At 50.8% G+C, this 27,885-nt stretch overlaps 1 protein-coding gene across 6 annotated transcripts; it reads left to right on the top strand.

Annotated features, from left to right (window-relative positions):
- DCTD (dCMP deaminase) lies at positions 1 to 24,794 on the top strand. 6 transcript variants are annotated; one of them, XM_037526475.2, is made up of 6 exons: positions 1 to 57; positions 2,011 to 2,151; positions 2,485 to 2,620; positions 20,807 to 20,923; positions 22,193 to 22,289; positions 23,580 to 24,794. In XM_037526475.2, the coding sequence occupies exons 2-6, from the start codon at positions 2,044 to 2,046 to the stop codon at positions 23,656 to 23,658; spliced, it is 537 nt and encodes a 178-aa protein (XP_037382372.1). In that variant the 5' UTR covers positions 1 to 57; positions 2,011 to 2,043; the 3' UTR covers positions 23,659 to 24,794. The 6 variants fall into 6 exon arrangements, with proteins under 6 accessions (XP_037382372.1, XP_037382371.1, XP_037382376.1 ...); XM_037526474.2 differs by having other exon boundaries at positions 1 to 72; XM_037526479.2 differs by lacking the exon at positions 1 to 57 and adding an exon at positions 102 to 123.
- The last annotated feature ends 3,091 nt before the right edge of the window (positions 24,795 to 27,885 follow it).

Below are 27,885 nucleotides of genomic sequence, written 5' to 3'. Positions count from 1 at the left end.
GCCCTTTCGGTTCCAGCGCGCACGGCTCTCCCGGCGGCTCCCGCCCACAGGCTGCAGGTGCTCCGGGGCCAGGTACTCGGGCGAGCGCTGCGAGCATCAGCAAGGCTGGCGGCCCAGCCTCAGGTCGGCGATGGCAATGCCCAGGTTCAGGGGCCGGAGCCCGGGCGGCGGCCGCGGCCCGTCCCCCCGCGCCAATCCACGACCCGGGGCGGCCCCGGGGGCTGGGGGGGCGCTCAAGCCCGGGCCGAACCCCACCTCCCAGCACGACCGGGGCACCGCCAGCCCCGGGTCCGCGCCGTGGGGGCCGGGCGCTCAAGCCGCCGACCGGCCGCGGGCTGCGCCATGGCGCAGCGTGGCCAACAGGGGAGCCCCGGCCGCGCAGCCCCAGCCGCGGCCACCTTCCGGCCCCGGGCCCGCCCCCTCTCCCGACTTCCTCCCCGGGGGCGGGCGGGGGCGCGGCGGGGCCGGGTTCGAGCGCCACGTGGCGCGGCCGAGCGGGGCGCGCGGCTGGGAGAGGCCGGCGCGCGGGGGCGCGGGGCCGGGGCTGGGGCGGGGGGCGCCCCCGACCCAGCTTAACCTCCTTCTGGGCAGCCCAGCCGCGGGGAGGCTTTTCCCTCCCGGAGGCCGGGCGGGCGCGCGGGGCGGCGGAGGGCGGTGTCCCCGGCGCGCACGTGTGCGCGGGGCAGGAGGCCGTCCCCGCCGGGCGCACCGGGGGGGCTGGGAGCAGCTGGGTTCGGGCCCCGGCGGGTGAGGAGGCGACCCCGCCCCCCGCGGACTCGTGGTCTCGGGGCCTCGGCTCCCTCCTGCGTTTCTGCAGCGCCGCTCCGGGGACCAGGTGGGGGCGCCGACCAGGTAAAGCGCGCGCCGAGCGCAGCCAGTTGCTGCCCTGCGCCGCACGCCCCGTCCCCTCGGGGCTCGTCCTCTGCTCGCCCGTGCGCGCTTACCTGGCTCCCTGAGGCCAGGTGAGGCCTGCACATGCCCACGGTTGTGGATGCGAACCCTGGAGCTGGGTCCCCATCCAACCCGCTCCGCCCTCCTTGCCCCCAATCTGGGCCGCATCGTCGGTGCGTGACCCTGGTTTCCAGAACCGAGGTATTCCCCGCGTGCCAGGCCTGCCTCTGCCGCCCTTCTCGCCCGCAGGAACCGCGCGTCTAGGTCTAGAGCCCGTCGTTTATGGGCAATTCTCAGGCGAGCCCAGGTGTCCAGGATTTCTCCAGACTTGTGGGTGACAGCTACCCAGGCCTTCTGCCCCTCCGTGCCCTTGGGTCTCCCCCTGGGAAGTTCGCCTGCTCCCGAACCTGGAGACTGGAGGCTCCCCGGGCCCCTGAGGTTGGAGAGGCGGCTTGTGCAGGCCTGCCTGGAGCAAAGCCGCTGCTAAAACCTTGCCTTAGAAATTGCTCTTGACACTTGCAGAGTTTGTCCTCATGTGATCCGGTCCTCAGTGGAGAACTTGTGTCCCATCTGGACACGCTAAGGGAAAAGGAATAGGGACCAGTTCGCTGGTGACCCTCAGAATTGGGACAGGTCCAGAGGATTTTTTGGAGAACAGCTAGTGGGTGATAATCCTGCGTGATTTCAGATCCTTCGAGTTCTCTGGGTCTCTGTAAGGTGGGGTGTTACTCTCCCCTCCCTGGGAGCAAGTGGCCATGACCAATGTGCAGGGCCTTTAACAGTCAGTGTCCCTTCCCTCCGGTGCTGGCTTCGTGTAATAAAGAGCGGGGTGCCCGTGGGTGGAGAACATTTCATATAGTGTGGGCTTTTGTCATGATGTAGATCATGGCATGAGAGAGCTGCAGGTGGATTGGTATTTGGGAATGTGATGTTAGACTTGCCAACCCAAACTTCTGAAATAGTAACTAATATTTTTTTCTCAAGATGGGCGATGGTCTGGGGTCTATGTGCTGTGATGTCTGAGAGATGTGACGGAAACTGCCCCAGGTTTGCAGATGCAGACTTGAAATGCGGTTGGGTCTCAGGGGAAAACAGATTAACGGAAATGCTTTCTTCCAGGGCAGCTTGTCGCATTTCCCTCCCAGACCCAGCATGAGTGACTTTTCCTGCAAAAAGCGCGATGACTATTTGGAATGGCCCGAGTATTTCATGGCCGTGGCTTTCTTGTCGGCCCAGAGAAGCAAAGATCCAAATTCCCAGGTAAGTGAGTTTTATAAGCGCCCTTTTGGGGACTCAGAGACCCGGAGACACCCACAGAGGAGCAGAGGACGAGACAAGAGACTCAGCAGACGTCTGTCAGCTTACACAGGCAGAGTAAATTCATTCCTGCCTGCTTGTGTGTTCCTGGAGAGAGTGGATTGGCACCTGCCATCATTCACTATCCCTTTGCCTTTGTCTCCCCCCTTTGCCCCCTTTCTTTGACTGTGGGGAGCTGCCACAGAAGGTGAGCGAGGAGACAGGGCTCTTAGCACCTCCAGAAGCTGTCGCCCCCAGTTTCATCCTCCCCAGTAAGTGCATGCCCCCCCACCCCAGGTCGGAGCCTGCATCGTGAACGCAGAAAACAAGATTGTGGGGATCGGGTACAATGGGATGCCCAATGGGTGCAGCGACGACCTGCTGCCGTGGAGGAGGACAGCGGAGCATAAGCTGGACACCAAGTACCCTTACGGTAGGACCTCTTCCGCTGTGATCCCTGCTGCTTAGTGGCCTCGCCTGGGTGAGTGTGGAAGGAAAGGGGTCAGAAAGCATCATCTCCCCTTTTAGTTATCAGAGGCTAGAAAGAGGGAGAAAAGCCTACAGAACCAGCCCGGTTTCCTGTCCCCATCATGTAGGTTCCAAAGAGCCGGTGGACGGCAGCTCTGTGGTCTGGGCCTCGGTACCTGCCGTGAGCTGCCAGGCCCGGCCCACCCACCTGCAGCAGATAGTGGGGTGTAGTTGGCATAGGCAGAGGGCGGGGCCAGCAGGGAGATGGCTGAGCAGAGTGCAGGCTGCTGCGTGGCTACTGGGGAGCCAGTCCTGGCCGGAGCTCTGCCCTGATGAGAGTGGGGGGTCCATTCAGCCACAGCCTGCCGAGGGGATCGGCACCAGCTCACCCCGGGAAGCAGGAAGCACACTGCGCTGGACCTCAGGAGGGGGACGATGCAGGGTGGACATGTTGCAGGGAGGTCCTCTCTGAGGTCCCGGAATGGATGGGCTGGGGTCTGACCCAAAGCCAGAAGTATGGAGCCGCCCACCCTGGGCTGCCATTTCTGGTTTGCAGCTCTAAGTTAGGGAGGGGGCGTCTGGTGATGTTGCCTTCCTGAGCCACTGGGAGGCTCAGTTCAGAGATGAGCCTTTTACTCCCTGGAGACTCTGCAGCAGGGCCATTGAGCAGCAAGGGTAGGTGCTAGTGCTGGCTGCTGGCGTGCCACCATTTGGGCTGTGTGTCTGTCTGAAAATGGACAGATGGACTGCGTTTGAAGTAAAGAAGAGGGAGAGGCCATCCTGATGGGGAAGGTGGACCCTTCAGGAGACCAGGCTCAAGGCTTCATGGAGACTTTGTTCTTCCCTGTAGCTTGTTCTCTGGGTTTTTCTCAGAAAGAATGCCAAGGCTGCCTTTTGATAATTTATATATTTTTACTAATGGTCTTGGACCTTAATTATGTCCAGTCAGCCCCACACATTTCTTTGTTACACAGCTTCAGGACAGTGCTATATTTTGAAAGGAAAAAAAGGTACCTAGAGGTGGAGAAGGAATTGAGGACCGAGGGCAGGAAGTACTACCAGGCACCCCGGGTTTTTAGGGAGTAAGGACAGTTTAGTGATGCAGGGAATGTCACAGTCAGATGGGTGAACTTGACTTCACCGCTGGCAGAGGAAGAAGAGTAGGATCCATCTGGGTTGATCCAAGCTTGGCGGCTGAGTGGAGGGCAGCGAAGGAAAAGGTGCGTGTTTTGGAGACTTTTTGTCATCCTGATTTTCTCTCCATTAGCTTTCATTGGTCAGAAATCAAGGACATGATTTGTTGCTTGTAGACAACACCCAAAGGTGATCTTTCACCCTCCGGCTCAGTGTCCCCTAGGAAGGGGTGGAGGTGTTAGAGATCTCCATGGAAACAAGTCACGAGCAGGATCTCCAGTTGGGACAGTGGAGGGTCAGTCGGAGGAATTCCGAGGTGTATCGACCTGAGGCCTTTGGGTGTTGCAAAATGATGCCAGTGGTTGGGTGAGCCAAGAGGGGCCCTCACTGGCTGCTGAGCGCCTCTCCCCAGGGACCTGGGCTGCCTTCTATCACCCTAAGCCCCAGGGAGATTTGTGACCCTGACTAGAGCCCCCCCAGGCTTTGCAGCACAATTGCAATTCCCCTTTCTTAGGAGTCTCTGAGTAGCTTCCTTTGTTTGCTCTGACACACGGGCCTTTTGTCCATGCAGGAGGGATCCCCCTCCCAGCTCCTTTCCAGGAGGAATTTTTAAAAAGCCACACAGGCATCTGTCCAGCTCCACTGATGGTTATTTATTGAGTTGCTGCCGAGTTTCGGGGTGCTGGCTGGCTGTCTGCGTTATTTTTTACTATCCGTGTGATAACTATAGGTCTTCAAAGCTCTCTGCCCTCCCTTATCAATTATTCATTTTACATGTAGCTGTGTTAGAATGTAGACAGTCTCCTTCCACGAGAGTAAGCTTGTAATTTGATGTACCATAAAAGTCGTAGAAGGTATTAAATGGTTTTTAAAAGGCATTTAGGATTACTACCGTCGTAATACATGTAAGATGGGCTTTACGTCTAAATAGCAATGACTGGCTGTAAACTGTACACTTAGTCTTGTCTTATCGAGGGGTTCTGGGGTTTGCTGCCTCAGACTTAGTAGGAATATTTGGTGGTAGTTGATTGAAATGCAGGTTCTTTTTTTTTAACTTCTGCTTTAAGATTTAAAACATGAACTCAAAGAATAAGTGATGACAGCTGGGATCAGGTAGGGTTAACCCTTTCTTGCCTTGCTGACATGATGGCTGAGTCGCTAGATCAGGAAGGGTAGATTATATTTTAATCCCTATAAAGAGCTCTGGAGATTATCCAGAGTTCTAGGCCATGGATTCTTAATTCTTTCTTAATTCTTAATTTCTTTTCTTAATTCAGCTTTAGAGGCTGTGGACAGCTTCACAGCACTATGCTTAACCCCTTGCGCCAGCAGGGAGGCCCCGATTCTTAATTCTTTTGACTATCCAGGGACCTTCTTTTAAACATCCAAAAACCTCTCAGGACACTTGCATAATGCCAGTTAAACTGGTATCTTTTGAGTAACAGACTTCATGATGACATGGAAGCTGCTGGGAATCAGTGATGCTGGTGAGTGACATCCACTAACGCCACGGTCGGTGCTCGCTCCAATCCCTCTCCGCCCATGGGGTCAGGGCTCCAGCTTTATAAGTATGGATTAGGGCCTCCCTGGTGGCACAGGCAGAGGTTGAGACGCAACCTATGAAGCTGTCCACAGCCTCTGCAACACGAGTTCGATCCCCGGCCAGGGAGAAACCCACATGGCAGGACAGACCTCTCCTGTCTCGCCCGCTGCTCCCCTAAGCAGTGCATTTCGTCAGTCTCCCTGTTCTGCTCCCCGCTCTGCCTCAGGTGAATCTTCTCACCCCTTGCATCTCTGGCCTGTACCCCAATTCTTGTATAAAAATAAATAAATCTTTAAAAAAATAAAATAAAATAAAGTGTGGATTAGACCATAACCCAGTGGACCCTTTTCATTCCAAAGTGGAGCAAACTGAGGCTGAGGTGACGTACCAGCCCAGGGGTCCGGGGGGCAGGATGGGGGGAGGTCTTGAGGGAGCGGGTGGGGCCTGTGGACCAGGTTTGCTTTAACATTCTCCAGCGGGGAGCCTGGGTCTTGTAGAAGTTGGAATTTACCAGTAAATAACCAACTTAATTCTCCTTACTAATTCTGTGAGTTTGGAAGTTATTAGTCGTGATTGACACTTCGTGGAAAGGAGGGAAATACAGAATACTTGTAATCTAAGAGGAAGATGGAGCGTTTCCCGCCTGTGTCTCTGGAGAGGCCCTTTTTAAAGGGTGTTTTTGTTCTTCCAGCTTTAGGATCAAAACTTCACGAAATTATTTGATTATAATGGATTAATATGGAAAATGAAAATTCCCCCTGCCAAAGAAACTGCTTTTAATTTCAGCCTTTTCCTGAATAATCCAAAAGATAGTATGATGTCAGTCAGCATTATTATAGTGACATCTTTTCACATGAATGACAATTAGAAAACCGGGAAGCAGCCGATTTATCTAATTTACCATGTAAAAAACTTGGGAAGATTCTTATTTTTATGGAGGGGGGTTGCTCACCTCCGATCAAGTCGTTAGCTGACATTTTTAGTTCCTTTCTCTTTGTGAAATTCATTAGCATGAAGCCCATTTAATCAAAATACCAATTTTATAAAAAGGAGGTGAAATCTGCTCAGTAATTCAGACATCACTCTTTCTGTGGGGGTTCGGAACCAGTTTTGATGACAAGTTTTATAGACCAGAGAGTTGAACTAGAATCGACTCCTTCATTACAGTGCACGGTTCTGAGAGCGCTCTCTCTGCTCACTGGCCGGCTTGGGGTCTCCTCCTTGCTGTCCAGTTGACCTCGGGCTTTGTGCCTCGTGGCTTGGCCTCCTCTTCCAGATTATTTTTATGAATTAAGAGGACAAGACTCTCGAACGGATGTGATGCTGAGAAGGAAAATGCTGGAATTAATGAAGGCGAGAGTTCAGCGCGGCCACTTTCCACAGCTGTGCCAGTGTGTGGCAGTGCGTCTTTGAATTTTATATTTAAATGGAATCTTTAGTTTTCCAATTTAGCATATTGTTAAGCACGCAGAGATGTCATCTCAGTGATTACTTAGCCATTTACCTTGCGCCCCCCCCCCAACACTGACATTTTCCTGACTGCCACACGTGTGATATATGTCTTTGGCATCCAAAAGGTTAGTCTTGAGAAACTAATTTATCAAGAAGTTAGGAGGCTGATCCTTCTTAAGCTGTGACTTCCTTACAACTTGTGAGCGTGTCTTTGTAATTAAGATCAAATTTGTTCCTTCAGCCAGTTGCAATTGAATGCCCTCTGGTTTGTTAGGCAGGTCCATGGATTTGATGACTGGCCGTTTCTTTTTCCTGCAGAATTTTAATTTCTGCTAGAGCTTCCCACCCTTCCTGACTCACTGGCCATATCATCCTTGTGGCCAACAATGGGCCTAATTAGGAACTTTTGTATAAAATAACCAGTGTGCGCGATGGGAAACCTTTGAGCAAGTTTACAGGAAAGAAATTAAGTAGATTATTTTTATGAATTAAGAGGACAAGCTCAAGATCCTTTGTGTTGTTTAGAGAAACAGGGAAATACATCAGTTGCCCCCTCCCTAAAATTAACCATGTTGATAGAAGCATATTTCGCTTTCAGATACAATTGTGTATGAATAATCTTCAGCAAGAATAATGTTTTTCCTCCCTTAATTTGCTTCATTTTTATCTATGTATTTTAATGCCTAGGTTCATGGTAGTTACTTTTGAAGAGCTAGAGATTATTGTTTCACTATGATTATTTACGAAGGATGCATAGCAGCAAATAGCTCTCTGGTCAGAGATCAAATGTAGGGGAAAATGCTCACCTATGGGACCCGGCCTCCCCGTGAAATCCACATGTGTGTGTCCATTTTGTAAAGTCCATTTTCCTCACGATAATTTGTAATACAATGTAAGATAATTCAAGGTCAGTGATTCCCAAATTGAGACCAGAAGTGCTAAAGTTTATCTTTGCACTGTCTGAAAAGAAGAAGTTTGTTGAGAAATATTCAGCCTATTTACATCATGTTACGTATGCAAGCACAGAAGTTCTGTGAATTTAAATGAATAGTCCCAGGAATAAGTATAACTTCTTCATTTCTTTAATTCTGATGAGTCCTTGAGTTTCCCGGGAGCACCTAAAAATGATAGTCCTCCTGGTCTGTGTTGATCTATGTCAGTTAAGTTGATTTTGTCGATTCTTCTCTGAAGTTGCTCTGAATTACTAAGCGTCTTTTTTATGGAGGCTTTTCGTTTTTGTTTCCATAAAGGATCTCTCTTTCATAAATTTGTTAATACTGGTCTTTAAAGTGGAACATGTGCACATCACAGACTCCAGGAATATGCAGTAAGACCTGTTTCCTGACAATGTTTGTGATTATCTACATTGCTTCTTTCTCTTGCTTCTTAGAAGTTTTGTTTTACATTTGGATGGAGATTTACATGTCATTAATACACAGATCAGCCAGGAAGCCCCCACTTGCTTAACACAACAGTGGGCAGATCCACGTGGAGGAGCCCTGCACCAGCCGTGCGGAGGCTGAGTTCAGGTGTGGTGTGTGTGAGCCAGTGGCGGGGCTGGCAAGAGATCCTTCCTTGACTTCGTTTCTCAGTATCTTTATGTAATAAAATGACCTCTGAGGACCCCTCCAATTCTGGAATATCTAAGGAAGAGAGTAATACAGCTTTGTTCACAGCAGATTCTTGTGCTATTTCTCTGCCTGGGGAGTTTTAAGAGCTTCCTGAATCAGAGCTGCAGAGCTGTAAAAAGCTGTTGGTGGCCACGACCCAGGGAGAATATGCATTTGTGCGTGTAGATAAATTAATAGAGAATCACAGGCTTCCTCCTCTCCCTCCCTGCCAGTGATTCACTTCTGCTCCAGCTGACAGCAGACTATAAACACGAGAGAGGTCCTCCCTCCAAGTGGGAATGGCATTTGAAGAGTGTAGGTTGCGGCACAAACATGGAAGGTGGAAGGCACTGGAGGGAAACAGGTTGGGGTCAGCAGTGAGGAAGCAGCCCCGTGTCTAAGTCCAGGGCATTATATGAGTAGAGGAGGCTCACTTGAACTCTGGAGACCGGAGGTGACTCAAAGGCCAAATGGGAAGGAAGGACATTAGAAGCGCTTTTGTGAAATCTGTCGCTGTGAGGACGGTTCGTGTAGCACAGATACCTGCTGGCACCGGGAAAGCCCGTGATAAATGGCGGATATTGGTGACAGCGAGGGAGTTAGGATGTGAGCACGTCGTCTTTGCAGTCTGGAGGCTGAGCACCGGCCCCTTAGTGGAGGTGTTACATGTTACCGCTGCCTCTTGTGCATGATAGATGCTGTAGCACATTGCAACTATTGAGTATGATAGCCGAGCATGAATTTTTTAATTCTGCAATTAAAAGACTTTGTTCAAGATGCCATTAATTTCGAGTTTAGGTGAAAAAGGGAAGCAGCATTCCTCATTGTCGTTTTTCCTTCTGCAAATGAGTTATAACTGCTGGCATTGGAATCGATACGAAGAAGCCGTCGGTTTTATCAGGTGGAGTTGTCTGTCCCTCGCAGGTCATCTTGCCTTACTTTTGAAGAATTGTAAGTGCTGTGCAGTGCATCACATTTTTCAGAGTGAGTCTGTGTGAAGTCATTTACTCACTGGGCTCAGACGTGCCAGGCGCTCTGCAGCGGTGGATACAGTGCACGTGTTCTGCTTTCAGGGTGTTCGCAGCCAGATTGTGGGGGAGGTGGATAAACATCTTGTTGACCCCCCTTGCTAAGGAGGTGGCTGATAAGCTGAGAGCTAAGGATGAGCTGGGGCCCCTCAGGTCAGACTAGGCACTTAGAAGAGCGCTGGACCCAGAACAAGTGCTTGGGCCTGGGCACTCCGGTGGAAGGCTCTGGAAGCTTTGTGTAAGAAGTGTTTTGTGTGTGACTCAGCTGAGGAGATGAAGGCTGGAATAATAAGGAAAATAAGATGAGGCTGAAGGCCTGGAGGGCTGGGCTTTTGGCTCTGAAAGACTATATTGGTTGTGTGTGAGAAAAGGAATTCTGAGGCGTGATGTGAAATGAGGCTTCCAGCCCTGAGGTGGCTATAGGAGAGTGGGCAGGAGCACTGCAGATGGAGAGGAATGGCAGGGTCTGGCCTACGGCTTGGAGGCAGTGTCAGGAGGGCTGGATGATATGCGGGGGGTGTGGGGGGAGGTTGGCTATCCCTAAACCTAGACTGGAGCACTGCATTTTGGGGGCCGAGCAAGGAAAATCTGGACTCCTGAACTTTGAGATGCCTGGGACATCTCTCAGTGGGGTACCCGAGTGGGGGGGAGCATTCTAGGTTGGAAGTGTTAGTATCAACATGTTTGGTATTTGGGTGCCAGCAGCACCATGGAAATGGCGGGGTGACCCCAAGGGAGGCTGCAAAGGCAGGAGCTTGGTCTGATCACCAGGCTCTGCAACATGGAGAGGTGGTCGGAGGAGGAAGGAGCTGCAAAGGATTATGTCATCACAGAAGACGTGGAGCCAGGCTATAAGGAGGGGCCCATCCACTGCGTCTAAGGCTGCCGAGAGGTCTAGGGGGATTGAAAGGGGACCCTGCACCGTGGAGGTCGCTAGTGACCTTGCAAAGAGCGGCTCTGGCGGATGGAGTGGGTGGGGAGGGTGCGTCGGAAGGCAGATTGGGGCCTGCTGAAGGAAGAGCAGGTGGGAAAGTGGGGGCATCTGAGGCTGTAAAGACACCTGACCGGTAGGGCAGAGGCTGGACCGGGAATGGTCGCACGAGAACTCCCGTAGTGAAGAGACTGATGAATCAAGAAAAGGAAAAAGATGCGGGGTCCGTGAGGCTGTGCGAGGGGCTTGGCCTCCGCAGTGCAATGCTCAGCAGTAGGAAGAGGGGTGCTGAGTAGGGCGAAGGGGTGGGTGACGGCTGATAAGAAGCAGGTCCTGGAGCTGCAGGTGGAAGCTTAGAGTAAAAGAGTTAGGACGGAAGGTCTGCGGGCAAAGATGAAAGCAGAGGCGGGCGTGAGGAGAGAATCGTTGGTCATTACAAGGAGGCGCACCAGCCCCTCCGGGTGACGCAGTCGGGCCTTGGAAGTGATGGGCTCCCCCGGAGATGTGACCCCACGGAAGAGTGAGGCCACCCCCACCACGAAGAGAAAGGAAAGAAGACTCTTGCCCCCAAGGGGCAGCTTCTGGCCCGTCAGCTGCCTGCTGCATGGTGCACACGCCTCTTCCCCCCCCTTTGTTCTTAATAAGCCCGCTGCGTGCTGCCGAGCGAGGCGCTCTGCGGAAATCGTTCCTCAGGAGGACCCAGGAACGCCACGCGCTGAACCCCGTCGGGAGACTGTCCGTCACCAGCTTCTCAGGGTGGGCTGAGGCAGGGCTGTCGGCTGAAAGAGGAGGCCCTAGGGAGCAGGACGAGAGTCACTGTGGCGCAGACTGGCGCAGACAGGGCCCTCGGACCACGCGCGTCCGGGGAGGGAAGGTAGGAGGGCAGCGTCAGGAGCGGGGGGCTCATCTCAGGCTGAGGGTGAGGTCCATTAAGCCCCATTTTCCACTTGCTGAAACAGATCAGTGCATCGCCTGCGGTGGGCTTGGTAGAGCTGGAATTAATTGGAACCACAGAGCCTGACTCCTGTTCCAGTGCTCTTTGCCATCCCAGCTCGCCTTTAAGGGCAGTTAGCCCTCGAGGGCCTTGGAGGCTCACATACGTGTGTGTGCGCGCGTGTGTGTGTACACTCCAGAGCTGCCCGGCAGCCCCGAGCGTTCTGTTTCCACTCGTGTTTCTGATTTTCGTGCATTTTAGACTCAAACACATTTCATTTGAGCAGTGGGCTGAGATGCAGTTTTTCCTTCTCCTCCTCCTGACCTGATTGTGTGCCCTTAGCACATGGGGAAGCGATGTAATTAGAGTTCTGGGGCTTTATTATCAATAATGGAAACACCACAGTCAGAAATCTCTTTAGCCCTAAGCACTACCATTGGGGTTAAGTGGCTCCCCTGGGGGCTGTGAGCTGCTGCCAGCAGCCTTAGCAAGAGGCAGTGAGGAAGGGGCCAGGCTGGGACCAGAGGAGGGAAAGCAGGCAGCGCCCACTCCCGGCCCAGGCAGCCGTGGCAGGAGTGGGGAGAGGAGCCACACTGACCGGGCCGCGGGTGCTGTGCACAGGCTGTCTTCCGGGGCATGGGCGGGCTGGTGAGGGCCGGAGCTGGTGGGGTGGCAGTGTTGGTGCAGGTGGCTGAGGGGACCTAGTAAGGAGGGGCAGGCAGGCCAGGGGGTAGCTCCAGCCATTGATCATGCGACACCCCACGGGCGTGTTCTGGGGTAGAAATGGAGGCTCCTGCTGCAGGCGGGTGGGCCTGGGGCAGCAGCACATGGGACCTCCTGGGAGTTTGCGTTTCATCCCAGCCTGGAGAAATGGAGCCTTTTAAGTGGGGGGCTCTGTCCTTTCACCCCAGATCTGGCCAGATCTGCTGTCATTTTCTTCTTGCAGAGGCCCCCTCTCTGGGCGCAGGGTGGTAAAGACTGCAGGCCTTTCCCAGGCCTGTCTGCTTCTCTTCTCACAAGACTCCCCTGCAAGAACTTCTCTGCACTGGGTCTGTGCCCCTCAGTGCCAGAGGGGTGTGGGGCCAGCACCTTCACCTGCTGAGTGGAGCTGGCCAGGACGCCTGGCCCTGTCACCCCTGCTCAGGAGCACCCAGCGCCCCCAGGCCATCCTCATGGGAGGCCCGGGCAGCTCAGCTCGACTCTTGGTCACAAGCGCTGCTTTTGGGTGATTCTTGCTAGTTCACAAGGCTTCCCGCTTGTGCTCTTCATTGTAACCCCAGGAGACAGGAAGGAGGATGTCGTCATTACCGGTTTTAGTTGAGTGCCCCTCAACTTAGTGTTTCCACCCCCTTTGTCCTGCAAACCCTTTGGCTTCCACACGCGCTTTCCTGTGGAAATGCCGTCACCTGCAGGTGCGTGCCCTGCTAGCTTCAGAGGGTGCATTTGACCCCTCATTTCTGGTGTCCACTTCTGGGGTTCACCCTCATTTCCGGTCTCCACGTCTGGGTTTCCGCAGCCCTTGGACGCCTCCAGACCCCTCTGCTGCCTGCAGCCCTTGCTTCGGTCTGTGCTTGTGTCTGTTTGGCTGTCCCTGCCCGGCAGGCGTGAGCTCTCTGGACAGACCCGCCTGGCCCCTGAGGCCTCTGCCCTCGCCTGCAGCCAGCACTCCGCGCTGAGGGTCCTGGGAGACTCTTCTCTCCCTGCCGCAGGCCAGAATTGCCGCTGACGGGAGGGCTCTTGTGTCTGAGCGACTGAGGACCCATCACCAGCACACCGCTCTGAAGCTTAGCAAGCTCAGGTTTATTGCAAGAGGCTCCTGACAGCAGGAGGGCTCGGAGGCTGGCGCCCGTTACTGTTGGGGGCAGGTTGCTTTTGTAATCCCTCGCGGGGACTTTCCTGCTCTGGTGCTTTTCCTCTGCCTGCCTTGACCCCAATGCTCACTTTGCCACCCAGAGCTGTGAAGCCACCACAAGCTACGGTGGTGCCCCCAGCCTCTGCCGGCCAGCTCAGTGGCCAGCAGCCCGTCAGCTTTCTGCTTCCACAAGCACCAGCCTCAGCCTGTGGTCTTGCAGCCAGCCCTTGCCAGCCAGCTTGCAGCCAGCTCCCCAGCCAGCGAGCTCTTGACTCCCTCAGAATGCAAGGGTGTCCCTCTGCCCGGGTTGGGGTTGGCCTGGGATTGGGGCCAAGCTCTGAGAAGCCATAAAACTGATGTAGGCTTGGGAGGGCCCCAGGGCTGAGGAATGAGGAGCGGAGGTGAGCACCCCAGGGATGTGGCTGACAGGGCTGTTTGCTTAGGATTGCCTTAGAGAAGTGATGGAGTTGGTGGTTTTTAAGTTGGTTCTTCCTCTCCCGACTCCTTCACCTTTTCTTCAACTCGCTGGAAACCCTGCTGGCTTTATAGATAGGGAATTTCTCCCAGGGGAGATAAGGTAGAGCCACATTGTTTGGGGCCACTTTCTGGAAATGTGCGCCTTGGGTCTGGGGGTAGCCCTAAGAACGAACGTTTTACAGACTTTGATGGGGAGGGGGGCAGGTGCTGGGTGTGGTGGCAGGTTTTGGGGGGGAGTTAAATTTAGAGGCTACCCTGTTGTTAAATTACAGACTTGTAGGATAGGTACCTTGGAGGCTGGCAGTGACATATGAGGCCTGTCAGGATAACTTTCAATAATTGAGAAATTAGTCGTTGAAACTCCATTTTCGCTCCAGAAGCAGAGAAACAGTTCCCTCCGTGGATCTGTGAGAGGAGCAAGCCTGTGCCCCACCCTCCGTGGAGGTGTCCATCAGGCATCTGGGGGTACAGGGAGTGGAGTGTCTGCTGGGAGCATTGGGGTGGGCGGGCAGATTTCATCTGTAGGATTATATGTAGACCAAGCTTCGAGGTAAAAATGTTCAAAAAGTTCTGACAAGAAGCTTGGTCATCAGAACAGAAGAGGAACATCTCATAAAAATTAACATTGAGTTTTAAAACATGCACAGGTCAACCTTAAACTTGGTTACCCATTTCATGTCCGTTATTCATTGCTGGAGAAAAGCCCAGTAGAAAGACTGGATGGAGAAGCTTCTCACCTTTTTGTTCCAGAAGGTCATGAGCAGAGGCTCCAGTCTCCTGAGTCCCGGCCTGTCCTGTCAGTGAGCTGAGCTGTCCCTGCTCTGAACGCGGGTGGCCCCACAAACTTCACATCACATAGGCCAGGGCCAGAGGCGTACAGGTGTGTGCTCCGACCTGGCCCTAATGGAGTTGCCACCCCAAGCGCCCCTCGTTTCAGATCAGACTTGATAGAATACCCTGCAGGCCTGACAAGTCATTTTCTTCAAGTAAAATTCTCTAGCACTGCAAATGAGGCATTTAAAAACAGATGGGAGAGTTTCTTTAACTGGAAGAGAAACTTCCTGACTGCAAAGTCCATCAGGCCCCGGTATTTGCCGTCGCGTCCTGCCAGCGCATGAAGGTGTACTCGGACGAGAGGAGCGCTTTGCTGCTGAGTTGTGGGTAGCGATGAGCATCCGTTTAACATCATTGAGAGGTTCTCCTTTTAAACCTGTTTGGTAACCCTAATGCTACTACAGTCAAAAATAGATATTGTATTAGTCTTCTAGCAAATGAGATGAAAGTCAAACGTATAAAATGTGGAATCTCTTAAATCTAACCAAGGATGGAGCACATCCTGTTCATTTGTCAAACTTCTAGGGCCCGCCTATATGAGACAGTAAGGATTAATCAAGCCTTGGTAAGAGAGAATTTGAAAAATACAGTTTTCTAATTATATAGTCTCTTCTCAGTGGTCCAAGGTTAATGCAGTTCTGAATTCTGACAGTTGGTAATAGAGGGGGAAAGATAGACCAGAGTCTATGAATTGTCTTATAATTACCTGAAACAGAGATTCTCCTGGCAATCAGGAACTTTATAAGCATTAATCTGATATCTTGAGCATTTGATTCCTTCCCTCTTAAACAATGTCGAGCAAAATGGAAGGGTTTTGTTTCATTCTTGGTGCTTATCAGTTATCCTTGTAGTAGTTGGAGACTTTTGTTGTCGGTGGTTATTGCTTAGACATAGATGAGTATTTCTAGGTCAATCGTTAGATCTGTCTTCTTTTTATTTATTTATTCAGTATAATTTAGCTGTCTTAGGAAGACGTCCCGGCTACTGTTTGTCTCTGGGATACTTGCTCCTTCTTCCTACAGTGAATATTAAAACTGTGCCCTCTCAAGGTCGTTGCCATAGCCTCCCCTCCTCGTTGGGTTTTGCACTCATGGATGTTTGTAGCAGTCCTGCTGTTTTTTCTATGCAACACCAAAAAATGCTGGCACTAGAAAAAGACAGTTATTCTTTAGTTTATTGTCAGATATCCATGGAGTGTTGATTACAGTGAGACGTGTTACAGCCCCCCTCAAAGAAAAGGCTTGAGAAGATGAGAAATTGGGGTCAGAAATATACATTTCAGCGTTTTAAAATCTATGACTAGATGAATGCTTAAAGCTAATGACCACAGGAGAAACACATCAAAAGAGCAAGATTGAACTTTGGGGGAATGCCCAAGAAGAGAGAGAAAGAAACGTTTGGGTGAGGCTGAGGGCTTTCCGAGTGGGGAGTAGCCCTCAGCCAAGCACCAGAAGCGCAGGCACACCCAGAGACTGCAGCCCGAGGGGGTGCCTGGGGTTGCGTGGAGTGAGGCTCTCCATGGAGCCGACTCCTGCCACCTCACCAGAGCAGATGGTGCCGCCTCTTCCTGTCATGTCAGGAGCTTGAAATTGACCCGTGGGAGTATTTACACCACAGAAATCAGCAGATGCTGTGAACCAAGGCCTGCCTCTTATTTTTTAAGTATTTGGTGGTAAACCTCTGCTGGCGTGTTACCGAGGCCACCAGGCGTGCACAGATGTGTTTCTCAGACTTTTCCCACGTGACCCTGGAAACGTAGTTCCCCGCCTGGAACACAGACACGCCTGAAACAATTTAAGGAACTTCTTAACCTGTGTGGAAGGCGTTCTGATGCCTTCCCTTCTCTTTTCATCCATTTTATAAAAAGGGGAGGAAATGTCACTTAGAACGCAGCAAGCCCGTCCCATGACCTAGAGCGTTTTAGAGAACAGGAGGCTCTGTGTGCATCACAAAGTCGAGATGATTATTTAAAAAATAGCCGGTATGGGAAGGATAATTTCACTTGAAAGGAAGAAGAAAAGAGACATAAAATGCTGCAAAGATGGCCTCCTCAGCGTGGAACTAGGTATTCATGCAGTGAAGCAGAAGGAAAATGGAGCAGAGAAACCAGCGCCCTCGGAGGCGGCCAGTGTGAGAACTGGCCGAGAGACACGGCCTTGCCTTTGGTGACGGGAGAGAAGACAGGTTTTGTCAATAAGCTTCTTCGAGAACATCATCTGTTCTAGAGGACAGAGGAGACTGGACACACTAGGAAAGAGCTAAAAATAAGAAAGACTCATTTTTAAGATTGCTTTTTTATATTTTCTGTGTATTTTTGTGTTTCACATGCGCTTATATTTTCTGTACCTAATTTTTTTTTTTTTTATTTTGTGTACAAAGAGCCGGCGTGGTTCCTGCTGTAACGTAGAAGCCCTGAAGGGCCAATTCAGGGAAGTTCCCTTAGCCCCCCTTAAGGAAGCCTGCATCCTTCGAGAACTGACGGCAACATGGCAGCGCACGGAGGCCGTATTTCCTGAGCAGACGAGGCAAGAGCAAGAGCCCTGGCTGAATTTCCTCAGTGGGCTCCAGCAGAGCGGCTGCTGACCCATCTGGCTTTCACGGAGGCAGTGAAGCAAAAGCTGTTTTTCTTTCTTAGTTGGGAATGTTCTTTCTCAGGGCCAGTGGTATTCCTTATGCTTGTGAAAGTCACACAGCAAGAAGTGCCAAGCGGGCCTTGACCCAGAGCTGACTCTTGCTGCCAACCCCCTTTTACATACTTGCCTGCTGGTGGGGGAGAACCCCAGGGACAGGGGGTGCGCCATGGACGATCGGGGTGCCAGCGCCCAGCAGCGTGGGCCTCACAGGCTCGTGGACTGGTGGCCTGAGGCGGGTTTGGCAGTGCCCGTTTGACCCTGCTCCACTAACGAGTCCAGGAGAGGGGGCCCCCCGGTTCCACTCTCTCTGCCAATGTTAACCCAACCAAATGGACGGCCATGAAGTGTCTATGCCCAGTTTCCTCTCCGAGGACAGTCTGTGGGTTTGAGGCCTGCCCTGGACTGCAGGAGTGTTGTGGAAGAGAATAGGCAAGGGTCAGAGCTTCAGAAGTAGCCAGTGCCAGGGGAGAAAGGTGAGGGCAGACTTCAGAACATGGTTCCAGCGTGGAGAGGGGTCAGGCTGAGGGCCCTGGGGCCTGGGAGGCGCATATCCCAGGCCCAGCCCCCCTGACCACCCACCCCCACCCCCTCCCCCGGGCTTCTTACCTAGAAGGGGCCTGGCAGCCAGAGTCAGCGAGTTTGAGGCCCAGCTTGGCACTGTGGCTGTGTGACTTTCAACAAAGTGTAAGTGCTCATTCAGTTTGCAGGAATAACACTGACTCTGAGAAAATGTATTTCCAACTAAAGAAAGAAAAGAAAAACAGCTTTTGCCTCGTTGCCTCTGAGGAAGCCAGATCACCAGATGGGTCACCAGCAGCTCTGCGCAGCCCTCCGAGGAAATTCAGCCAGGGCCCTGGCTCTTGCCTGGGGTGGGGTTTCCCCAACCCTTTAGGTGCAGCTTGGGGAAGCCCATGTGGATCACAGGGGGAGCGGGGCCTCCGGGGAAGGCTGGAGCAGGCATGTGTCACACGTGTCTGACATGGGACATACACGTCTAAAGTTACCCCTTGTGCCAGGATAAGCGAGAGAAACCACGGTGGCCAGGACCCTGGAGTCTTGTGCCTGTCTGGTGTTGAATATGGAGGCTTGAGGATTGAGGCCTGTTGCCTTGTATGCCCGACACTCCACCGCTGACACTCCAGAAGAGCCTACTCTTTTTCTAACATAAGGGACTGCATACTTTTCCTCTTGTGAATTTGCAGTTCAGAGAAAGGAAGTCTGTATAATCTGTATTGTTTCTTTTTTACATTTATTTATTTATGCATGCATGCAAGAACTGGGGTGTAGGCCAGAACTGCAGGGATGAGAGAATTCACCAGAGACAGTGGGGAGCAGAACAGGCAGCTCCACTGAAACACACTGCTGAGGGGAGCAGAGGGGAGACAGGAGAGGTCTGCTGCGCCATGTGGGTCAGCTCCTGGCCGGGCATCGAACTCACAGCAGTCATAGCATGATAGCCCTGAGACTTAAAGCCTGCACCACCAGGGAGGCCTCTGTGTATTATTTCTACAAACCACCCCTTCATACTGGCAGGTGTGTCAGGTGCTACCCAAGAGTCTGTTTCATATGGTAATTCTCATGAATGGCTTCAGGCCTATAATGTTCAAGTTTGCCCCAAACTGCCTGGGATGAATTAGAGGAAGCTCATTGCTGTGAATGGGACAATGTTTAGAAATTCAAAAGAGGACAATTTAATGGTGTTTCCTAACAGTCAGAAACTGGGATTCTGAATATTAATACCAACACCATCAAAAAGTATTCATTAGATGGGAAGGCGTATTTTCGAAAGTTGAATTTAAGAGGACTTTCTGTATTTCCCACCGTCACCATCAATAATTGGAATCTGTATCACCTCCTTTATTCAGCCAATAAATATTTAACACCCATTATGTTCATGGCATCCCATTAGACTCTGGGGGAGTTACAAAGAACGTAGAAGACTAGTCTGGGCCCTCTGGGGGAAATAAAAGAAACAATTACATCTAATTGTTTTCAACACTGAGCAGCGTTAATCCCAGCTTGGGAACATCTTGGTCACCCAGGAAGGGAATGGGGCCGAGGCCCTCCTGGCCACCAAGCAAGTCCCTTCTCTTTTCTTTGCCCTCCCACCTCGGGGTCTGGTAGACAAGCATATCTCAGGCCCTCGGGGATTATTCTCCAGTGGACTTTGATCTCATTAAGCTTCAGCTCTTTTTTCTTTAGCTGTTCTTCAGCGTCAGAGCCTGTTCATTTCCACCCACAACTAAGACCTCCTAAAAAGCCAGATCCTTACATCGCAACCCTTTCCCGGGGGCCCCCCAGGCCAGCTTTGTGCCTGCAACGTTGCAGAGCTGCTCCAGGCACCCCAGGCAGAGACAATCGCTAGTCCACCCCCAAACGGGCAGAAGGGTGGCCAGTGGCTTTTTCCTATCTGAGCCAGAGGAGGGTCTCAGTGAATGTCGGACTTCAGTGTGTGGCCCGCTGTCCGCTCAAGGCCTCAACCTTCCTGAAGGGAGGTGCTTAGTGTACAAAGCTGGTGGGCTGGAGAGATGGGGGAAGCCCCTGAAGGGCACTATATTTATAATTCTAGGAGTTTTGCTTGATTTGAACCATGGCCTAAGTCACTCATTAATTCATTCAACAAATGTATTTTAGCACAGGTGTGCACTGAGCATTTTAAGTCCCCAGGGGATGCCAGACGCTGCTGTAGGCAGTGTTTCCTGAACACTTCTGCCACATAGACTCACCTGAGGAATCTCTGAGAGTCCAGAGCCCGGGCCACCCCAGCCCATCAAGTCTCCAGGTGTGGGACACAGACCTGGGTGTTTTGGAAGCTCCCTGGGGGATTTCAGTGGACAGACAAGTTTGCCAAGCCCTGGCATGAGAGGCGTATAATACAACTTTAGAGGACACACGCAGAAAAGTAGGTAACACCGTAAGATGGTAGTGCAGCACCCCCACAATGCAGGTGGGGATTCAAAACTAAATTGGAGAGTGAGGCTCCTGGCCTCAGAGAAGAGGTGCTCCTGTGGGTTGGGTGGTGGGACACCCCCCGATTGTTTAGGGAAGATGGAAGAGGAAGATGCCCCCTTTAACCTTGAATTCAGGCAAGTCTGGGGATGACCTGAGATCCCTGTTTGTGGGTCGTTGGTGGAACGGGCCAACGCCCCGCAGCCTGACTTTTCCTTACCTCCCAGTGGGTTCATGTTTTTCTTCTAAAAGACAAACGGACCCGCTGGTGTTTTTCTTGTGTGACTGTGGGCCGGGAAGGAGGAGGTGAAGCAGATCCCTGGGAATGGAGACGCTCAGCTTCCCTCCTTGCTGTTCTTGCTCTTTACATTGCTCCCTGGCCTCTAAACGGCTGCAGCGAATGTCCCTGAGTGTGCATATCCACACTCCAATGAGCCATTTTATGGGGGCCATTCCAGACCCCAGGGTCCTGTGGCGCGGTGAGCCGTGGCTCCAAGGGGGTGAGTGGTGCTTGGCCTAGGCCCCTCCTGGCTGCTCCAGGTGCTCACAGACTAGGGCGGCCACACTGATCACTTTGGCAGCCAATTGTCAACCTGTCAGGCCACATGGTCCTCATTTGGTATTCTCTCTACTTTCCGTTTCTAATCAGCTTTGAAAAAAAATTGATAGGTTGTTTTGGGGTGCAGTCTTGTGGGGGGTGGCATGCACCGGCACGGTTAGCAAACTTAATGAGCTGCTATCTAAGCTCCTCTTTTTTCTGTCTCCACCCTGCAGTGTGCCACGCCGAGCTGAACGCCATCATGAACAAGAACTCGGCTGACGTGAAAGGCTGTACTATGTATGTCGCCTTGTTCCCGTGTAATGAATGTGCTAAGCTCATCATCCAGGCAGGTAGGAACCAGGCTGCGTCCATTTGTCACATTTGCATTGCTGCCTGCTCATCAGTAGCGCCTTGCCGATGTGTTTGATCTTAAATTGCTATTGTTTAGATCTAAATTAATTGCACTATCAACTTTGCAAGGTATTTCCCGTGTTTTGTTTTTGAACGGTGCCAGGTAGCCTAGGACTAATTGCATCCTCTGTGATTCTTAGCATGTTTTTAATTTACTTTGCAACTTCTTAAACTACAAGCTGCCAAAAAACAACACAGGCATTGCATATAATTACTGTCAATTTACGATTCCCTGACACAGTGTGCATAGATTAGCGGGGAGGGAGAGAAATGAACTTCTGTCAGAAACAAGGTCAGCTGGGAGTCTATCTATGAAATTTTAATTCGTGTCTAATATATGGTAGATAGCTGAGGGCCGAAACATCTTTGCGTCTTTAAGTTTCTCTCACTTTATGGTTGCCATAAATCTGCACCATTGTATTCTGAATATCTCACCTTTTTCAAACTGTCATATCTCAGATTCGGCTACACTTTATCTCCATAATGCTCTCGGCTTGAGATTTAAAGACTTATCATGTTCCGCCAGATCTGTGGTTTCCCGGGCTGTTTATCACGGGCCGGTGGTGTCTGAGCAGCTTCTCGTGGTGTGGCTGCGGGCTCCTTTGCCAGCGGTCAGCACTGGCAGGCCCAGAATGTGCTTTGGGGGGCCAGCTTTCTGTGAGCCCTTCAAAGGGGACCTGGGCAAGCAGGGAGCTGTATCAGGCACCCCCAAATTCCTGGCTCTCAGGTTAGCACTGCTGCCTGGTGAGACCAGAAGAGAAACCACACCTGCTCTCCCTGGAGCAGGCTGGAGCTGGTCTGCAGGGCCGTTCTTGGGAGCACGGAGCACTTATTGCTGATCTTGCCAGTACTTTTCATCCTCCACCCCCACCCCCCCATGTTGTCCTCTTGAGTGAAGAGTAGTTGCCTGTGAATAAAGAATATTTGATTGCCCGCAGTAAAGAAAATTTGTTAATCGGATCAAGGCATGACTACTTGACATGTTTTCACTTTGCATTTGTTAAAAAAAAAATCCATAAAGACCGGAGGGCGGATTAAATATAATCCGTCCTCTGCCGCATCAGAAAGCAGCAGATGTATATTGCAGCAACTGGACATTGTGTGCAAGATAATTAATGACAGACACCACCAGGCTCTGCTGCTCCCACGTGTCCTGTCCAATGTCCGTGTGTACACACCCTAACGAGGCTTCCGTGGTTGCATTTTAGGTATAAAAGAAGTTATTTTCATGTCTGATAAATACCATGATAGCGACGAGACAACAGCTGCGAGGCTCTTGTTTGATATGGCCGGGGTCACCTTCAGGTAAGTTGGAGGAAGTTGGGGGCACCGTGATATGAAGGGAGGAGGAGGAAATACTTGACCTTGTCTGGCATTTGATTTCTGCTGTGGTACTTGGCTTCCATGCCTGGAAGTGTCTTTTTAAGTGCGATGGGCTAAGATGCCAGAGATTATTTTAGGGGTGGAGGGAAGTCTCTGTCGACAATCTGGGTAATGATTGTTCTGATCTCAATCAGTAGCTTTCCAGGGGCTTGGACTCATGATTCTAGAAGCAAGAAGTTTTTGAATCCACCAGTTTTATGATACTAACGGTGAGCCTTTGTAAATTTTGCAAAGGTAACAAGTCTGGCATAGAAAATTTAGGATGAAAGTACCCTGCCAGGATACTTTGAAACACCAGGAATTCTTACAACCACCTTTTATATTTGAGATTTGAAGTCATTTAGATTTGTATGATTAGATTTGCTTGGCAAAAATTGGGAGGCATGTTTTACTTGCAAGTTAGTATTCAACTGCCTTGATTCCTGGTGGAAACTTCTTTTGAGACTTTGAAAGCTTTCAAAGCAGTTTTTTTTATTTGCATTGTAAAATATTAAATTTTGATTTCTTTTCTTCAGAACAGTGTCTTTACAGGGTGTGTGGTCAGAGGTGAGGTTCTTATCATAGGTAACACACCTCACCCCTTGTCATCATCACGGATACAGGTTATATGTCTCACACGAGGCTTTACATGTAAATTGTTTCTGATTTTTGAGACAAAGTTTAGTTCCCAACTATTTTCTCTGTAGCTGTTTTAGCAGGTATATCAGTAAGCAAAAAATTGTGAATTTATTTTACCTTTGCATTTTCAGAACATCATTTTCAAAATGACTCCTTACTAATGCTAGTCGATTTTTGCTATGTCTCAGAGGCAAAAGAAAACCTTTTGCTTTGCTATAGAGTGATTTCCACTTGGCAGCAGAAATTTCCTAGAAAATAAGGTATATCCAGTAGGAAAACTAGTGATTGGATGTTGTGTTATGCAGCTAACTTGTCAGAAATCCTTTGACTCCCCAATAATTCATGAACTCAGCTCGTTGAAGACCATTCAAACCAAGCTACCCCCCACCCATGCACCTATTTTGTCTCAGCCTTCTCTGCCCCTCACTTCTCTCGGTGTGATGCTCTGTAATTGGCTTCTACAGAGATAAAATATCAAGTGAATCCTGGGAAATTTTTTCCTCCCACAGAAAATGTAGGTTAAGCCAAAGTAAACAAATTGCTTCAACTACTCACTGGATAATATCTTTATCTATTTTGTTTTCTTACATTTAGGAAATTCACACCAAAGTGCAGCAAGATTGTCATCGACTTTGATTCCATTAATAGCAGACCGAATCAGAAGCTTCAGTGACTTACATCTCATTACATCTCCATAAGATTGGGATGATCTCTCTTCTAAGAAGCTACTTGTGCCTTTCATCTTGAAGTTACACATAACTTTTTAATAGCCGTACAGCCAAAGGAGACATCTAAAGAGCAGAAAGCCTCAAATCTTCCTGTCTCTCCTGTCACATGGAATCTGCATCTGTTTAAGCTATTGATTTAGGGTTTAAAGTAAAGGCGCCTATACACGGCCAGTCACTCAGGGCTGGCATGCGGGGCCCCGTCTGGTGTCCCTGGTCTTGCCAAGGTGCTGGCGGCTCTGCAGAAAAGGGAACCCGGTCTCTGTCCTCGGCTGCGCTTCCGTGGCCACCCTGCCCTGCTCGCATGCTGGAGGGACAAATAAATAATGCCTGTGTTCCTGGCGGGAGGAGCAGGCACACGAGTTGGAGCATCTGGTCCAAATGATGCATGTCACGCAGCACCCTTGGGAAAAACCAGCCCTGGCGTGACTACAGGATTTGAAAGTATTTGCTTTAAAGAGTTGATGGAAACCCCTACCCAGCCACCCACCCAGAAAAGTAGGGTGGCACAGCTGTTCTGACAGGTGTTGAGCTTAACGCAGCCGGGGTGCTTTCTCTGCTCCTGCTGTGCAGTCTGTGGGCAGGGCCCCTCAGGAATGCGGCCCCCTGTTATTACTGCTTATTTTGGTCTGTGGGTGCCACAGAGCTCTGAGTTTATCTGCACAGTGAGTGGTTCCTGGGGAGATGTCTGTTCCACTTTGTTGCCACCAGGACCCATGTCCTGCAGTGGTGGCAGTGGGGGGGGGGTGTCCCGTGGTGGGGAGGGTGAGGCAGGCACCCCCTTCTTTCGCTGTGTGGAGATGCTAAATTTGTTCCGGTCCTGTAAGTGAAATACGAGAAAATGAACCACCGCAGAGGTAGTTTATTCCAGATCCATGGCTGGTGGGACCCCCTGTTCTCCCGGCTGAGGCCTTGATCAACCCCGTCTCACCATCCTGACCATTGGCCTGGGTTCCTCTGGCTGTGCCTGCTGGCTAGAATCACATCTTTTCATGAAACAGTAATACTCAGTGCCTTTGTTATTAAATGTTACTAAAAATGTTATTAAAATCTTCATAAAACATTATCAAGTATTTGTTATAATCTGCTATGTGCTCCGTTTCCGTAACAGCTGCATTAGCTGGGAAATAGCATGTAACTTGTCACTTTGGTGCCCTGGAGCAGCTGAGGGTGCTGGTGCTGCCTGCTGGCCCCAGGCGGTGGGCAGGGCCTGCCTCCCAAGCCGACTCAGAAGTCTAGCAAGACCCTCTTCCTGCCCTCTCTCCTCTCCTGTGGCACTTTTTCTTTTTTAAGATTTATTATGCATACAAGAGCTGGGGTGCAGGCCAGAGGTGTGGGGGGTGAGAGGATTCACCAGAGACAGAGTGGGGAGCAGAACAGGCAGACAGACCAAGAACACTGCTGAGGGGAGCAGTGGGTGAGACAGGAGAGGTTTGCTGTGCCATGTGGGTAGCTCCCTGGCCAGCGGGGCATCGAACTCGTGCTGTAGAGGCTGCAGATTGCTTCATAGTGTTGAGATTCAACCCCTTGCGCCACTAGGGAGGCCCCTCCTGTGTCACTTTCTTAGCTCTGTCTGGGCTTCCTCAACTACAGTGCATCTAATTTATTCGGTTTCAATACTCAGATCTTGTCCCACTTAGTTACTGAGTCTTAGTGAAATAAGAGTAGTTTGATTCCCTTTTCTTGGTGGGAACAACCTTGCCAAGAAGGAACTGGCCAGCCTGGCTGGGGTGCCGCGTGTGGTGAGGCCCCTGATTTCAGGGCTCTAAGGGCTCAGTGAAGAGCCAGCGCCCTGTACTTGACTTCCCGGGGACTGAGTGCAAGTAATCATGTCTCCGTTTGTGAGGTCACCACAGGAGGAGCAGAGTCAGCCAGTCCAGAGAATTCTGCAGATGTCAGTCTTCAGTTAATAGAGGTTTGCTTTGAACTGTTGCCTTTGGGAAGAACATTCCAGAAGGAGCCTTTTGCCTTGAAGGCATTGCTAGATAATTGTGGCAGAGAGAGACGGTATCTGAGAGCAGCAGCTGGCTGTCATGGCTAATAAATGATGAGGAGACCGTCTTTCACCAAATTGTTGGTAGGAGAACCACACTGAGGCGACGCTTGTGAGTGAAATGGCAGGAACACCATCCCCCTGATGCATGTTAGGCTTTTCTCCTGTTTGGTTTTTTTACTGAGTCTGTCCTTAAAGATTTCTGAAGCCCACCAAGACCCAGCCAGAAAGTGATCAGCGGCATTAGCTGTCTTTGCCTAAATTAAAAATGAAGCAACGTAAGTAAAAAGAAAAGTTGGGAAGAATGGAACGTGCGTGGAGGCTCGTCTGGCCAGCGTGTGCCGGCGTCATCCCTGACCCTTCCATGTTTGTATTTACCTGAGGATTAACATTCTTCAGTTTGAGAAGAGGATATTGCATAAGAGCCCCAGAATACACGGGAGGTGGTGCCCTTATTGCTGACAGTGAGACGTGTTAATGCAGATAGTTCATTTGTTTTTGTTTTTTAAAGTAACAACTGGAAAGCACTGAGAAGTGATAGTTTCAGCAAGTCACATCAACCAGGTTTTCGGAGAGCTGGGTGGGAGGACTGGTGTCCTGCAGACTGGGCTGCTGTCAGGGACCCGCCGGGTCTGCAGTTCCAGATGCCCTTCTGCAGAGGTGCCAGCAAAATAACCCTGGGCCCTATCTACTGGGAATCCCAATTACATTTAGAGGTGGAGGCGTCACCACATTGAGACCAGAGGCAGGGGTCCTGAGAATTCTGAAAAACCAAGAGCTGGCTCTTCCTTTCAGAACTGTTGGGAGGGTGTAAAGCCATGTCACCTGAGAGCATGAGTCTGCAGCCACCGAGACTGCCGTGCCTCAAGTGGACTCCTAGTGCTTCAGAGATGTAGGTGCCCGACAGTACAATTGTGATTATAAGAAGCAGCCCAGCTTTGCCAACCTTTCCACTGAACGCTCCATGCGCCTGGACTCTCTTCATGTGCCTGGACACTCTCCATGTGCCTGGACACTTCCCAGGTGTCTGTGCCTGCACTCTGTTTTCCCTGTGATGGTGGTGTCTACTCTCATCATCCACAGCCATCTGAGTAAGGCCTGTGGGAAGAGGAAGACATTCAAAAGTGAAAGCCTGCAGGTTTGGACGTTGATGCCATGTCAAAGATCAGATTTTTTTAAAGGTCTTTCGTTAAGTTAAACTGAGTTCAGTATTCCCAAGGCCTAGGGGATGAGGTTCCTTATGCCACCTGCTAATATTCCATTCCTGCCTCCAGGCTGCCACTTCCATCTGAATGTCCAATGCTCAGCTACAACCTGACCCCATCCCCCTGCGTCCCTGATGGCCGCCCGCCCTCCACCAGTCACACGGGCATCCAGGAGGATTTCTCTCCTTAAATAAAAACAAAGTCAGCCTCTAAAAGTCTCTCACTGGGCTTTCCCTGCACCCCCACAAGCTTTTGTACACCCTTCCTGACTGTGCCAGGCCCTGCCTTCTCTACAAGCCTCCAGGCCTTGCTCAGCTCGCAGTGATGTTCTCTGAAATTCTGCAGCAGTTATTGTCAGCCATGATCCTTTTGGCAATGAATCGTGCACTATTTTATGGCATCTCTTCTGCTGCCTAGAACTGTTATTGAAACATTTCATTTAACTTTTCACACTGATCTCTTGCTCTCACTAGACGATTAACTCCACAAAAGTGTGTATGTCTCTTTGTCCCCAGCTCCCTCCCCTCCCACCCATGTGCTACGGCGGGCATATTGAATACCCTACGCAGAGGTGTTCAATACACATGTTTGATATTTCCATTGAAAAGTCACGAACCCTATCGCGCTTTAATTCAGTGAAGTAGCTGATCAGGTGCCAGCTTCCTAAATTATTTTCTCATGAATGGCTTGGGGGAAAAATTTGGTCAAGTAGAATGGGAGAGAAAGAAATCTTCTCATTAGCCTCTGGGGTCCACAGGCACATTTATCTCAGAGAGAGAAGGGAGATGACTATTTGAATGTTTTATTTTTAACTTTGGCATTTTAGTGAAAGCATACTTATATATGATTTTGAATTAGGAATTTGGCAATAATATATGTTCTTGGCAGAGCACCAGAGATGATGTTTCCATTTAAGTCCTTCTGATTCGAGGATGGCTTGACCTTTTCAGATCTTAAATCACTGTAGAATGCTTACT

The sequence above is a fragment of the Talpa occidentalis genome, unplaced genomic scaffold, assembly GCF_014898055.3.
Source record: "Talpa occidentalis isolate TD23 unplaced genomic scaffold, MPIMG_talOcc4v2.1 talOcc4.4, whole genome shotgun sequence".
NCBI classification, from domain to species: domain Eukaryota; kingdom Metazoa; phylum Chordata; class Mammalia; order Eulipotyphla; family Talpidae; genus Talpa; species Talpa occidentalis.
Note: the sequence above shows the minus strand (reverse complement) of the source record. Positions and strands in the feature narration are given on the sequence as shown.